The sequence below is a fragment of the Benincasa hispida genome, chromosome 11, assembly GCF_027475165.1.
Source record: "Benincasa hispida cultivar pf3 chromosome 11, pf3_genome.v1.1, whole genome shotgun sequence".
Taxonomy (NCBI): Eukaryota; Viridiplantae; Streptophyta; class Magnoliopsida; order Cucurbitales; family Cucurbitaceae; genus Benincasa; species Benincasa hispida.
In genome coordinates, this window is record NC_143488.1 from 44,723,245 (window position 1) to 44,738,616 (window position 15,372).

The window sequence follows — 15,372 nt, forward strand, 5'->3', positions numbered from 1 at the left end:
TTAACTAAATTAAGCCACACTGATGACCATACACACTTGACATAAAACTGAAGAGGTGCATATCTTCAAGGTAGAGCAATCACATGTCCGAAAATGGACATGCCAAAAGATGAACCAATGTATATACTGCATCATTATGTAAAACGACGGAACAATAGCAATTATACTCCTCAATTGGGATCTTAGCACTCAATCCTTAACAATCAGCCTCAAATCCCAACATAGAAGTAGGGGACTAATGTTATAGGTAATTTAGGACCGGTAAAAAATGAAGATAGAGGTAAAACCACCAGAGTTATCTAATCCTAAATAACGGATCCAAGATTGGCAAGAAACGGGCCTAAGAGAGTTTTTAAAACATTGAGCCAAAATCCAATGGATTGTCTCGGCCTTGGCGGCCTCTAAGGCCAATTGGACCTTTGCGGCCACTTGGCCCGCCTCGGCCTTAGAGGTCAGGCTGAGGTCAAGCCAAGGCTAAGGCCAATAATCCCTCGCAAGTGGTCGATCTGGATCAATCCTTTATTCTAGAACATCCCTAGTAACGCAAATTCAACCTTGAGTGTCATTTTTCCAATTAAGCAAAGGAAGTAGATTCAAAATTCTTAAGGGATAAGGAAGACCCATGAACTCCATTATAAATAGAGCCTAACATCCCTACAAAAGGTAAGTTCATCTTCTCTCCCTAAAAACTGCTTTGCTCTGATCTTTGTGCTGAGATCTGACTTAAGCATCATAGTGTTTGTAGCAAGCACCACACTGGTGTGTTATTTTTCGTTGTTTTGTAGGTAAATTTTGCTCAAATTATAAATTTACCGTTGGCGGCACGTGAAAGTCATGTGAGTTCACTTAGCCAGATTTTGCCATCAACATGTGCTAAAATTTTTAAAAAGAATAACACAATTTTCCTAAAAATTTTAAGACAATATAAAATGAAATAGGAGGAGAATATTTTAATATAACTACAATCTTTTTAAAAGACAATCACTCACAATCATATAACAAAAATCACCTTCTAAGTTTTTTTAAAATCACATTTTCATCATGGTCAAACATCACCAATTTTAGAAAGACAATGATATTAAGCAAGGGGTTAAGTTTATAAATAATGTTAACTTAAAAAGAAATAACATACATAGGGTAGATATGATTTTTTTTTTCTTAATAATGTAAAAAAGTTGCAATTTGGGGTAAGATGAAAGCTATACACATATTTGGGATAAGAAACTTGTGTACCAGATACACAGTTTATCAATTCACATCACCTCATTTCATACTGGGATGGTACACGATTTTTGTGAAACTCATATATGACGTCCATGATTTTTGATATCTATGGTGTCAGATTATGTAATGAAATCTCTTGTATGAGTTAGAGAAATTTAGAGAGAAAATAAAATGTGGAGATTTCATTAGGGCTTCTCAACCACTTTACAATGTTTATTATTGCTTTCAAATTTTAAAATAAAACTAAGCTAATATTTAAGAAAATTAATTTTTTAAATTAACAAAGTTTAATTAATTTGAAAGAGATCTCCATTTTTCTTAATTTTCTTAAGAGTGTATTTGGAATACATTTTCAAGTGTTTAATTTTTTGTTTAAAAAGTCATTTTAAAAGAAATTGGAATGTTTGACAATTATTCACGATAGCTTTTCACATGTATCTTAATAAGTTTTTATCAAAAGTGTTTAAATAAAGATGAAAATTTTGAAAAACATTTTTTTCTCGAGTCAATCCAAATGGGCCTAACTTTTCTCCCCACTCCCACGTCCTACCCTCATTCTTCCTCGCACTCGCATTCTCCTCTCTTCTCCTCTCCCTTAACTTTATCTCTTTCCCTCTCCTACATTCATAAAGTAAAATATTGGGAAGATTGTGCAAACTACTTTTGGACTATAGGGTTAGTTACAATCATACCCATTAAATTTTAATTTGATCAATCAACCCCTATAATCTATTAAGGGGCCATTTGGATTGACTTAAGAAAAAATGTTTTTTAAAAAAATTCATTTTTATTTAAACAATTTTGATAAAACCCGTTTAAAATACACGTGAAAAGCTATTTTGAGTGGTTACCAAACACTTCAATTTTTTCCAAAATAATTTATTTTTAAAATTAAACCCTTGAAAATATATTTCAATCAAACTCTCATATTAAACATTGTTTTACTCTTGCTGTTACCCTCTTCCCCTCTTTGAATTTCTTTCAATCAATCACTCTATCCATCTCTTTTGATTCTATTTTTCCTATGGGATGATGTTTAAGGACCGAAGGTCATGCGGTACTATATATTCACTAGGGGGATTTGGCGGCCAAGGTCTAGAAAACCATTTTGTTCAAAAAATAAATAAAAAGAAGCTAAGCTGACATGAAATGACAAAATGAGTGTTTAACTTACATAAAGTTTATACTATCAAATTCAAGATTAAACGTGTAAAAGAAAAAGAAGAAATAAAATATAAAGATGATGACATTAACCGTCCAATGAATGACAATTGACATATCATTAAGTCCTAATTAACATCAATTCATTACATGAACTAATAGTCAAGGACCATTTTAGAACTATTTTTAAAATTTAAGAAACTTAACTGTTTCGTTTTCAAACTTGAAAGGTCCGACTGATCCAAATTTTAGAGATGAAATGTGTATTTTATCCAAAAATATTGACATAAAATGTAAACTATTAACTTGAAGATTGGAAGTACTACTTCTTCACCTTCGCATATTTTTCAGATATATAGAAATTTCAAAAGTTATCGATATTTTTACCACTTTATAAGCTTGCGATCGTCGTAAGTTGAAAGTTATCGATATTTTTACTGTTTTACTATTTTGTAAAAATACAACAAAATATGATTATTGTGGACATAAAATTTAATAATATAATGTTTTAATTTATTTTGAAAAATGGAGTGTGTATTTGTTAATTTAAATACTTTTATGACTATTTTATGCATATTATTTTTGAAAAATATATACCGATATAAACGTTTTCTATACAGTTGAAACCTGATCATTTTTCATCAACATTAAGTAATAGCTAAACTGATTATGAAGGAATTATTCGTTCAATGTCTATTTGGTTTTTTAATTTTTGGTATTTGGTTTTTTAAAATCTACTTTTGGTTTTCAGTTTTTATGAAACAAAAATCATACATGATTGGTAAATGTTATTGGTTTTTTCCCACTAATTTAAAAAAAAAAAAAAAAAAAATCCAAAAACATGTTTGGTAAATTTTCAATTTTAAGTTTTCTAAAAATTTAAAAATAAAAACATGTTTGATTAGTGTGTTTTTGCTTTTTGTTCGTAAAAGTTTAAAATATGTTTGGATGACTTTTTTAGTTTTATATTTTTGTTTGGATAAAAATAAAATCAAAACTTTTTTTTACAAAATTTTCATATTGTATACATTATTCTAAAATTACATACTTATTTTGAGCCTTTTAAAAAAAAAAATTATATTGATAAAATAATATCATTATTTTAAATATAGTCACTGATCACAAATAAAATGAAGAAAAACAAGGAAACAACGGAAACTAGACCAAGAAATTTACAATTTTTTTTTTTTTTTTTAATGACAATTTTGTTCTCTATAGGTGCTCAAAGTATCATAAAAAATTGTTTCCCAAGATTAGACAAATTAATAATCCATGAATACTTCGACCACAAGATTAGATGTTCACTACAACGTGTGAATAATAATCATATATAAAAGAGATTTAGATATAGGGAAACAATTCTCTATGTTTTTGTAGGCTATTTGTGAATAATTCAAATAGTTACATTGTTCAACGAGATTTTTGGAGAAATTTAATTCGTTAAAATGAACTTTGTATTTAAATTGATTTCAATATAGTGAGTATGATTTCTAATATTTGATCATTTTATTCTTTCTCTAGTAAAGTAAACTTGTCTTGAAGGCTTTGTAACTTGTTCTTAAAGTTGATTTGTCTCGAGGACTTTGGAGCTTGTTTTCGAATATTGACTTGCTTCGAGGGTTTTGTAGCTTGTTCTCGAATGTGAGATTTGTCTCGAGGGCTTTGCAGCTTATTCTCGATGTTGATTTATTTGAAAGGCTCTTCAGCTTACTCTCAGTGTTGATTTACCTCGATTGTTTTGTAGCTTGTTCTCAAGAGTCTAGAGAGTGTTCTACTTTCTGAATTCGCTCTAAAATTTCTTCTGAAGTCTCTAACTTCTGCTTCAGATTATCTCGGAAATTGCTGACTTCAAGAGGTTTTGAGAGTTTTTTGATCTTCTAGAATTTTTTTGAACTTTAGTCTTTAGATATTAGAAGAGAAGAAGTTGATCTTTGGAACTTCAATATTCAAATGTTCAAATGAGTTATACTCTTTAGAACTTTAATCTTTTGATCTTGAAAGCTTCAGGAGAGTTACATTTTTAATATCGCTTCCAAACTTCAGTCTTTAGATCTTTAGAGTTTTGGAGAGTTGTGTTCTTCAGAGCTTCAATCTTTAAAACTTTTGATCTTCAAAACTTCGAGCTTTAGTTCTTCCAACCTTTACTCAAAATCAAAAGGTAAGACCTCTATTTATAGGAGTTTTTTCCGAGGGCCTTACATGGGCTTGGGTCTAGTTGCTTTTTGGCCTTGGGTTAATGTTGAACTTGGATCTAGTCTTTTCTTTTGCCCAAATTCCACCATAGGCTTGAATTGGGAATAAACTTTGGGCCTAATTGACTTTAATTATTTGGTCTGATCCAATTTATGATTTTAGGCCCTCAGACTTCTAACCAAATTTATGATCATGGTCCAAACTTAACTATTGAATTTAATCAGCCTATCATTTGTGATCAAATGGTCAGAAAGGGGACATGTGACTTTTTTTAGTTTGTCGTTTACTTGTCTCCAAATTAATTCAGCGACACAATAGTTCTTAATTGACCCTAAATTCAATAAAATTGGCTTTTGTTGTGATGGCGTGGTAAAATTTGATTGGTCAAAATTTCTCTTCTAACATACATCTCTATATACACACATCATTTCATTACGACGTTATGCCACTTAAAAAATATACACCCTCTAATTTCCGAGTTGTGGTATTTTAATTTTTTTTTGAAAACAAATTAATTTTTTGTATATTTCGTTAGAGGGATTTTAAAAAATAAAAAAAATAAGGGAAACTATTAACACAAAATAACACAATTTTAATCTTCTTTGATGAAGGCTGATAAAGGCTGATAGAGTGATAGAAACCGATAGAAGTCTATCACTGATAGACACTAATAGAAGTCTATCAATATCTATCAGTAGTTTATTTTACTATTTTTGTAATTAGTTTAACATTTTATCTGTGAAAAATTCTCATTTTTTAAGATTTTAACTTTTAATTTTGTATATAAAAAACTAATTTTGAAATTGTTTTAAAAAATTGAAGTTATTCCATTGAAGTGAGAAAAATGTTTAAATACTATTTTAGTCCCTGAACATTGAATCTTGTTCTATTTTGATCCCTAAACATTCAAAAACGTATATTTTAGTCCCTAACATTAGTTGAATCAATGGTTGATTAGTTTTATGAAACTTATGTAATATTCCATTAAACTAAGATTCAGACTTATCTTCTATAACTTAAACATGTATATAGAGACATACAAATGAATCATGTTTAGATATAGGTTGGGTACCTTATCCTGTTGACACTACGAATACAACCTACTTTATAGTTGTTACAATTGTTGTAAGGTGCTATAAATAATTCTACTTTATAGTTGAATCCTGATCATTCATGTGGAGACATGTGAGTAAGGGTATTTTATACAAAGAGTTTGTATAAGATCGGACCACAAAATGAATAGTGTCTCTATATAAAACTGTTATTAGTTGAGAATTACATTTCACCAAGATAATCATAGGTGACTTAACCTGAATCCTTACTGAGTTACTGCGTATGAAAGCGGTCATTTGATTTTCATGAGTGAGAGTAGCTAGTTTCACCGACTCAATATGCTTACCATTTTGAGGCTTTTTCTGATTAGGGAGCTGGGAACATAACTATACAAGAAGAAATGCACTCCTCTATAGTCAAAGAAAGTAACGAAATTGCTCCTTTAAGGGCTAATTCTAAGACATGAATAATGTGACGCTACACCCTCTCTTGGCCCTAGAGGGGCTTTAGGTTATAGTTGGACTATAACTTATTGTTTATTAGAGGAGCCAGTGGTACTTAAGAAGTTAGATGTAACTATAGAGGCAAAATGATAATTTTGGCCTAGTTATACTTACGAGCAATTTGTGAATAGTCGATGCATTAGTTATATCCAATAGACATATAAATATATCTATAGTACAAAGAGTGCAGCTGTTGGTCTTTAGTGAAGTGATCGACAGTTAATAAAAGTTGATTAATTTAATCAAAGAGTTTGATTAATTAATCGAATACCATTGGAGCTTTAAACTATAGGTCCATAAGGTCCTCTCATTAGCTCATGTGGGATAAGTGAGAATTGAATTAATTTGGATTAATTTGAATTGTTTAAATTAATAAAGGGAATTGATTATATAAGATATAATATAATGTATATGATACATTATAATATATTAATTATTTGAATATGATTCAAATATTAATATGAATTTGATCCATATTAAATATTGTTGATTAAATGAGAGAATATGTTTTGTGTGTGTGTGTGTATGTGTGTATATATATATGATAGATAGAACATGTAAACAACGGAAACAATTAGAATCAATAAACAATCTAATTACACTTAATTTGAGTTTAAAAGTATGTTTGAAAACAAATTTTACAGAAAAGAGGATTTCTAGAACTATAACCTTTGATGATACACTTCAAATCCAGCTCCTCTCCATAAATTGGAACTCGAAATCACCGATAAACCACCACAATGATCTTCTCTACTATTCTCTAACTTGGATTGAGAGGTGGAATCTCTGAATTGAGGTGAATTGGGTTGAAAAAGAAGAGGGTTTGGAGAGAATACCATATTTCAGAATTTCAACTTGCATGAAATTCTCCAATATGAGAAATTGAAGTATTTATCAATTCAATTCATGCAAACATCCTCTTAATCATCTTAATTAGCAACTTGACACTTTGACACTTCAAACTGCATGAGTTAGTGAGCTTAGGTGTTAAGAAAATGATTAATCCACCTAAATTAACAAAAATATTGGAAAAACCCACTAGCAAACTAATTTTGCTCATTTCCAATTTTTTCTTTATTTAAATTTTTAGTAAAATTAAATTAAAAAAAATCAAGTATGAAATTTGAATTTATCAAATTGAAAAAGTTTTACTTAAATAATTAATTACTTAATTAATTAATTAAAAATTTAATATCAAACATTAAATTAATCAAACACCTAATTTATACATGAATCTTATACATATTAATTCATATTTAAATCAATATTTAAATATTTTAATCTCTCCGATTATGTTCAATTTCGATAAATTAAACGTTTAATTATATTAAATACAATTAATCAAACCCTAAATTGAATTTGAACACTTCAAATTCAAAACTCTAATTTCGAATTTGAATATTTCAAATCCGCTCAATTCACTAATCCAAGATATAACTTTACGAGCTAGTAGAGGGACCTTATGGACCTACAGATCATGAGCTCCAACAATTTGAGATTAATTGGTTAATTACCAAGACATACCACTATAGCTCGATAGTTGCACACTCCTCGTTGTAGATATATTTCTGTCCACTTTAACCATAATCAGTAAGTCGATCATTCACAATTCATTCGTATTTACAACTGGGTCAAAATTACCGTTTAACCCCTGTAAATACATTTTGCTTTTTAAGCTGCCACTCATCGTCTATTGAACAATTTATTTATAATCTAACTAATAAACCATGACCCTCTCAATCATGAGAGAGTGGAGCTCCGTTGTTCAAGACCAAGAATCAGTACTTAAGAGAATATCCTATCTGCTAACCCTAAGTTGGGTAGGAGTGAATTCCATCTTGCAAGACTATGTCCCCAGCTATTTATCCGATCTTATCTCCAAAATGAGAGACTTATTGAGCAGTGCTGTTGGACTACTTTCATCTATGCAGATCAAAGGATAATCCCAAATAAACAGGAGTTCATAGTTAGCTTAGGATGAAGATCGAGTTACCCTGGGTCATCAAATTTGAAATAGTAAGTTTTAACAATAAACGATTGTTATAAAGAAAAGTGATTATTTCGAGGTCCAGTCTTTTGCAAACATCATTTGCATAGGATGCCCCCACTCGCATGTCTCCACATGAATTATTTTGGGATCACATCATTTGTATCAGTATACAAAGTGGACCGTATCCAATAATGTCACCAGGACGAGGTACCCAATCTCATCCATATACTTATAGAGCATTTTAACTATATACTAAAACTTGATCCACTTTTATGTCTCCACATAAAATTAAAGTATTCTTATTATAGTCAGTATTTGTTTATTGGATATTTATAACAAAATGCAATATCAATAACAATTTATTGAATGAAATACTCAATAATACTTTTATTGATAAATAGAATATATTTTCAACATTTACTAACAACGAGTTTTAGGACATTCCTAACCATATGTAATATTAAATTAGTTAATTAATGTATATATATTAATTAAAGAAAAAATAGTTTTTTTTGTTTAATTAATTTTTTTAATTAGAGAATTGGTTTTAAATAACTTTTTCTCTTCATATTCTCTCATTAATTGGCATATGGAAAATGGATGAATTTCTTAATTTACGTATATGTATGAATTAAAGAAAAATTTAGTTTTTTTTAATTAGAGAATTGGTTTTGAATAACATTTTCACTTCATATTCTCTCATTAATTGTCATATGGAAGATGAATGGATTTGTTCTTTCATCTTTCCCTTGCCCACTTATAAATACACCTAAAGTGTGTAGTTTTTGAGATGCTTGTGACCTTGCCTTATTTTCTCAAATTATTTCCTTCAAATCTTTTCTCCAAATTAATCTTAAAGCCCACAACTCTCATCGACTCTCTATCCCGAGAATAATAAGGTTTCCGCATGGTGGTGTTCGATTGATTTATGCGTTTTTACGATCAAAGTGTTCGTTGTGTTTGAGTTTCGGGGAGGAATTAAGAAGAGATTAGTTTTTAAGGATATGTGACTTTTGAATCTCTTTTTACTATTTAATTTCTATACAAATATATGTTTAATAGATCTTGTATATCTTGTTTCCGTCTTTCATATTTTCTTTATGTTTTGTAAAATTAGAATTAGGACGTGATCACTTTCACTACCACAACAAGTACTCGCATATCCTTTCGATTAGAATTTCGTTAACTTTTTAACAGAAGGTTGATGTGGTTTATATTTTTGATGAGTACAATGCCAAATAAGTTAATCACCTTAGGTCTAGCTATAAATATTTTATGTCAACAAAAAAATGTATATTTTTTAACTATCAGTGATTTAAGTCTTACTGTTTTTTTTTATGTCAAAGAAAAAAAAACGCTATAAGTTCTACTATTTTCTCAATTGGAACTTCCAAGAAAAATAGAAGAAAATAGAGTAGAATGAAAATATAATAGAACCGACATACTAGTGTCGAAGATGTTTTGTATTCTTCTCCAATTATGAGGAATTTTAAACCTAAGAATAAACATCCCATGGAAAGGTAAAATAAACTAAGAAAATGCAAATGGATGCAACCCATATAGAAAATAAATTCTAAGAAATTGAAAATTATTTTTTTAGTACAAATTAGGGTTAGGAGATTTGAATCACGGACCTCTGAGTCTTCAATATACATAGATGTCAGTTGAGTTACGTTCTTGTTGACAATTGCAAATAAATATTACCTTAATGAATCACATAACTAAAAAAGAAAAAAAAAAGAGGAGAAAGAAGAGATTGAGAGGAATAGAGAAAAGTACCTCAATGAACGAGTAAAATCTGGAAGTTAAAGTGAATGACTAAAATCTGAAAGACAAAGTGAATGACTAAAATCTAGAAGACAAAGTGATTGTTGAGTTCTTCCATACAAAAACCAATTTTCCCTCTGATTTAAATTTAAAACCGTATATTTTTTAGAGTGGTTAACTTATTTGGTATCCTAGTCATAAAAAATATAAGTCATCTCTACCTTCTGTTAAAAAGTTAACAGAATCATAACGGCATGGACCAAATCCAGCACTTTGTAAAAGTTTGGAGACTAAAATAGACGTTTTTGAAAATTTAGGTATTAAAATATAATAAGATTCAAAATTAGGGATCAAAATAGAATTAAAATAAAAAAAATTATTGAATAAGAGCTGGGATTTCGAAACCATGTACCCAGTTAGTTGATTTATTGTAGATTTTGTATGTTAGTAAATGTGCGCGCGTGTTTCGTTTTTGAAAATAGTTTTGTTAACAATTTTAAAAATATTTTTAAAACAGAACAAATGAAAAATTGAATCATTTTAAAAAGATTAATTGATTATCAAACGTCCCTTTATTTATTTTTAAAATAAGAACCTACGAAATTATTGAACCAGAACGTATCAATCGAGTGAAGAAATTAAATATACAAACTTTGGAAATTGAGATAAGAAGGAAGTTGGATGGGTGACGCAAAACCATTGAATTGTAACATTAAAGTCTATTGGCTGCCTAATTTTATTTATCATTATCTCAAAACCAATCATACCAAATCTTTATATATATATATATATAAAAGACATACCCAATTTTTATATATAAAAAAAATACAACAAATATAAATAGTTTCAAATGAAACTTGAAATCAATTATTGCATATATAGCGATTTAAATCGTTGGTGACAAAATTTGGACATGAAAATTTAATTCACCTTCACTTACCTTCAACGATATATTTATAATTTTAAAGAAGAAAGACAACTTGCAAATAAAGAAAAGGAACATCGATTTGATGTCTATCACTGGACCTCCTATACTTAAATCATATCCATCAATAGTTAGAGCAAACTAATAGTAGGAATAACAATTTATCTTTTCATGGTTTTATGGCCTCTTGTTTATAGATAGAGGAACCCCTATTTTAAAAAGGATTCGGAGATGCTAATTCGAGCTAAGACCATGGTCCATAGGAAGTGGGCCACATGAAATGAAGTGAGGTGGCATCGGTTTTGGCCTCCTCTAAAGTCGAAGAGGGCATATCAAGTAGCTCGACCTAATAGCTTCTCTTTTCCAAGTCTTTTCCTCCTTTGCTCCCATTTCTTGCACTCATTTGTCCCTTACATGATTATTGTATTCCAATTTTACCCTTAATATTCCACATTTTCAAGCTCGTGACTCTTGATCCATAATGACCTACAACATAAATCTTTATACTTTTATAAGTGAATCAATTTAAGCTATTTTTTAGTAATTTGTGTAGGCTATCTTCACTACATTTAAAATCCACTCAAAATTACCTATATAAATTATTTATCTCGAAAAACTTTATTAAGAAAAATGATCACATAATTATTTTTAAATAGAGAAAACAATAATAAAATAAAAAGACAGCATATCAAATTTAGAATATAAATTGATATTTGTTTATTTAGACACTAAACGATCATAAGAAGAAGCATTTCAAAGCTTAGGAAAGCCAATGCAAAATGATTGTCCATTATCATCTATAATTTAATCATCATCATTATCTTTGATTTCAAAAAAGCACCCATTTGCCCCAAAATATCCAATTAGAAATTCATCAAACAACTCATATTTTATTCATTTATTATGATTATTAATTTGGAAAAGAAAAAAATGCCCAAAAAGTCCAAGAAACAAGTTTGATTTAGAGCCATCAAATTCCCTCCCCATTCACTTAACTAAGGAAAATTAAGAAGCAATTTGGAATTGTATATTCTTGACGTGTTGAAATGGGTTGTGTTAGTTTCTTTTTCAACTTAGGTCATGAGTTGCTATACACTTTAAACATACGTTTTTTTCCCCTTTTCCTATTTAAAGTTGCATACTTTATTTTATAATGTCTTTTTAGCTCATGAATAATCTTCATTGGATCGATTTTGTGGAATTCCAATTTTTAATAATTAGGTTGGATTAAAAATAGAGAAAAAGTATTCATGAATGGAATAAAATAATTTTCTTTAAATAATATGTTTTTTTTCTTTTGTTTTCGATGCATAGATAAGTTTTTCTAATGAATTTTTTTATTATTTTATAAGCTTCCTAGATTTAAATATCACTATTGAGACTTCGAAGAACAACAAAATATAGTGTCGAAAAATATGTAACATGATATTTATGTCCCCTACCCCCATCCATATATAATTAATTATATGTAATCTATTTTTTTTTTCTAATAATAGTAGAATTTGATCTTATTTTATCATAAACTTGAAAATAATTCAATTAGTTAAAATGTTATATTCTCGACCAAAAGGTTAAAAGTTTGAATTCTTAACCCTCGCATAAGAGGAAATGTATTTTGGAGTAATATTATGTAGATTGAGGCTTTGAGTGTGTGTTTTTTGACAACATGTGAATGGAAAGAATCGAACCTCTAACCTCAAGGTCAATAGTACAAACTTTAGGTCAGTTGAGCTATGCTCGTTTTGACAAACTTTAGCTATATGTTTTATAAATCATAAGCGAAGTAAATTGTAAATTAATTAGGCATGGAAATTAAATTTTAAATTAGGCTGGTAATTGCAAGAAGTAGAAAGTCTCATTTATTCATTTGACTCGACTTATTTATTATGGATAAGAAAACACGACTAAATATTTAGTCTTAAAAGAATGTTCTAATGGGTCATTCCAAGAGAAGTGAGTTATTTGGCTAATTATGGAGAGGTCAACCCATAAGGTCAACTATATATGGAAGTTTAAATACAACTTCATAGCTTGGGTTTGTCGATTGGTAAAGGTTAAGTTAAATTAATAGTGGTCAAATTAATTAGTAGAAAGATTAATTAGTCATGTGACCGTTACATAATCATTTTTCTATGTAGTAATCCAAAAGGGGTTTAAGATATTTAAGATATGCTGAAATACTCTGAGTTTTTCATTCTCTTATTTTTTTTTTTTTAAATTATTACTGATTTGATCATCAGAAGCGTTACCGGCTAAGCACCAGATACCAATACAAGATTTTTTTTTCTTCAAAACAATTGTTTGATTCCTCTCATTGTTACAAAGTAAAAAATTTAGAATAAAAAGTGATACAACTTAATTAATATCTATTTTCAAAGCCAAGCCCACATGTCCAAAAAGTAATGTAGACAAATATTGCTTCTTTGTCATCAATTTAAGAAAACAAAAAAGAATTGTTTTGTCCCTTGGGGCCCACTACATCGCCGAATTTTCCGACTTTGTAAGAATTGAAATTTGTGTTTTTTTTTGTTGGTTTAATCAAAAAGATGTTGTTGTAAGAAACAAATGTTTTCTTCAGTCCACAGGCTCTCTAATGATGAGTCAACTCCGTCTCCTTCCCACCACCCTGCCCCGAAACCGTCCACTGCCATCGAATCCGATGTGTCCGAACACGACCCAGACATGTGTTCAGGGACAATACTCTTGTAGTCCCACGTCAACATGGAGGTATCGGCATCGGTGCACGGTGGCAGCAATAGTGATGGTGGCGACGACAGAGATTGGACGGAAGCCGCCTCGATCCGCTCCACTAGGCGGGGGATCCAAACCAATCTCATAGCATCTCGAAAACGTTGACTATTAACGTCGCAGTTGAGTTGTTTAGCTTGCTTTTGAACTCTCGTTCTCCAATAATTCTTTATTTCATTATCCGTTCTTCCAGGAAGAAATTCGACTATTTTCGACCACCTAAATTAAAAACAAACCCAAAAAACACCATCAATATATCGAATCATACAAGTATTATATTAATCAATTCTTAACATTTTTGGTTAAAAGTTCATGCTTTTAGTCTCTCAATTTTAACAAAAGTAATATTTTAATCGCTACACTACAATATTTAATAATTTATTTTATACTTTTAAATTTGTAGCAATTTAGTTTCAAATTTAAAAAAACCTCATCAAATTCAAAAACCGTTTTTGATAATGTAACCATTTAGATTTTATAATTTATAAATAAATGAATTTAACCTTTAATCAATTTATCAAACTATAAGAAATTTAATTGAATATTGGGTATTATATTCTAGGATAAAGATTAAATTGTTGAGAAAAACAGACCGGTTGCCCCAGCGAGAATGAAGTTGAAGAATAAGAAGCTGTTCTTGAAGAGTAATATTTCCCCGGCGAAGATTTGGGCGGAGATAATTCAACCATCTCAATCTACAGCTTTTCCCCGTTCTCTTCAACCCTAAACCCATTCAATTATTATTCAGTTAAATTATACTAACAATAAAGAAGGAAATTCCAGAAAAACGGCGTTTTTTTTTAATAATTAATTTTGAATTACCTGTTGAACGAGCAACGGAGTTCCAGTGGCCTTCGCCGTGAACAGTAACATAATTGTAAAGCAAAGAGTCTTCCTCCGCCGTCCACGGCCCTTTTTTCACATCATCCACCATTGTTTTAGCTTGTCTTGCCTCTCCTTTTCGGACAATTCAAAACTCTCTCTACTCTCTATTTATATAGAACACAGAAGAAAAAACAGACAGGGGATTCTGTTTTTTTTAATTTAAACAACGTGTTTTTCTTGCCGCAAATTCAACATGCTTTTCTTTTTTATATAGAATAATATCCTACGCAAAATTCATGTGGGTTTTCTGGGAAAGATTAAACAATAAATAAAAGTCAAAGTTTTGGGCATTAAAAAAAAGGAAATGACCCAAGAGGGGGGCTTAATGGCGTTGACTTTGACTTGTTCTACTTCAATTTTAGGACTCAAAACACATATACACACATACACGCTTTAATACTTAAAAATGAAACAAGCAGAGATCGCGTCCTCATACCCTAAATATTCACTTTTTTTTTTTTTTTTCTTTTCTTGAAGGTTAGAATATTATTTCCATCTCTATATTTTGGAGTTTGTTTAATTTTAATCTCATTAGTTATAATAAATCTAAAATTTAATCTCTGCAGCTAATTTATTGTTAGATTTTTAAAAAGGGTTTTGAAAAACTTCATTTTTTAATCATTGAGTTTTGAAGAATATGTATGTTTGGTCTCCGAGTTTTTATAATATACCTCTCAAGTTTTTAAAAATATATGTATTTGATCACCTAATTTGTTGAACAATTTTTGTCCTTGAGTTTTTAAAAGTAGGTTTAAAAAATTGTAGTAATTTTTTTTTATTATTTTACATTAGAAAAATAAATAAAATTATCTCATGCCTCTAGAATTAATTTTTAAACTTAGTTTCCTAATTCAAAATATCATATAAGAATTCAAAATAATAATAAGAAATTACGTCAGAGACCTTGTAAACCAATTTTTAAA

At 29.5% G+C, this 15,372-nt stretch overlaps 1 protein-coding gene across 1 annotated transcript; it reads right to left on the bottom strand.

The window, feature by feature from the left end:
- Nucleotides 1-12,987: 12,987 nt before the first annotated feature.
- LOC120091599 (transcription factor MYB2-like) lies at nucleotides 12,988-14,820 on the bottom strand. The gene is made up of 3 exons (XM_039049700.2): nucleotides 14,387-14,820; nucleotides 14,158-14,287; nucleotides 12,988-13,783 (listed from the first exon to the last, which is right to left on the bottom strand). Exons 1-3 carry the CDS (start codon nucleotides 14,496-14,498, stop codon nucleotides 13,351-13,353), a joined length of 675 nt encoding a protein of 224 aa, XP_038905628.1. The 5' UTR covers nucleotides 14,499-14,820; the 3' UTR covers nucleotides 12,988-13,350.
- Between the last annotated feature and the right edge of the window lie 552 nt (nucleotides 14,821-15,372).

Bases quoted from the DNA above. Each gene is read 5' to 3' on its own strand.
- LOC120091599 (XM_039049700.2), bottom strand. From the start codon at position 14,498: ATGGTGGATGATGTGAAAAAAGGGCCGTGGACGGCGGAGGAAGACTCT. The intron at 14,288-14,386 runs GTAATTCAAAAT...GAATGGGTTTAG, and splicing joins CTCCGTTGCTCGTTCAACAG to GGTTGAAGAGAACGGGGAAA. The intron at 13,784-14,157 runs GTCTGTTTTTCT...TTTTTAATTTAG, and splicing joins CATTCTCGCTGGGGCAACCG to GTGGTCGAAAATAGTCGAAT.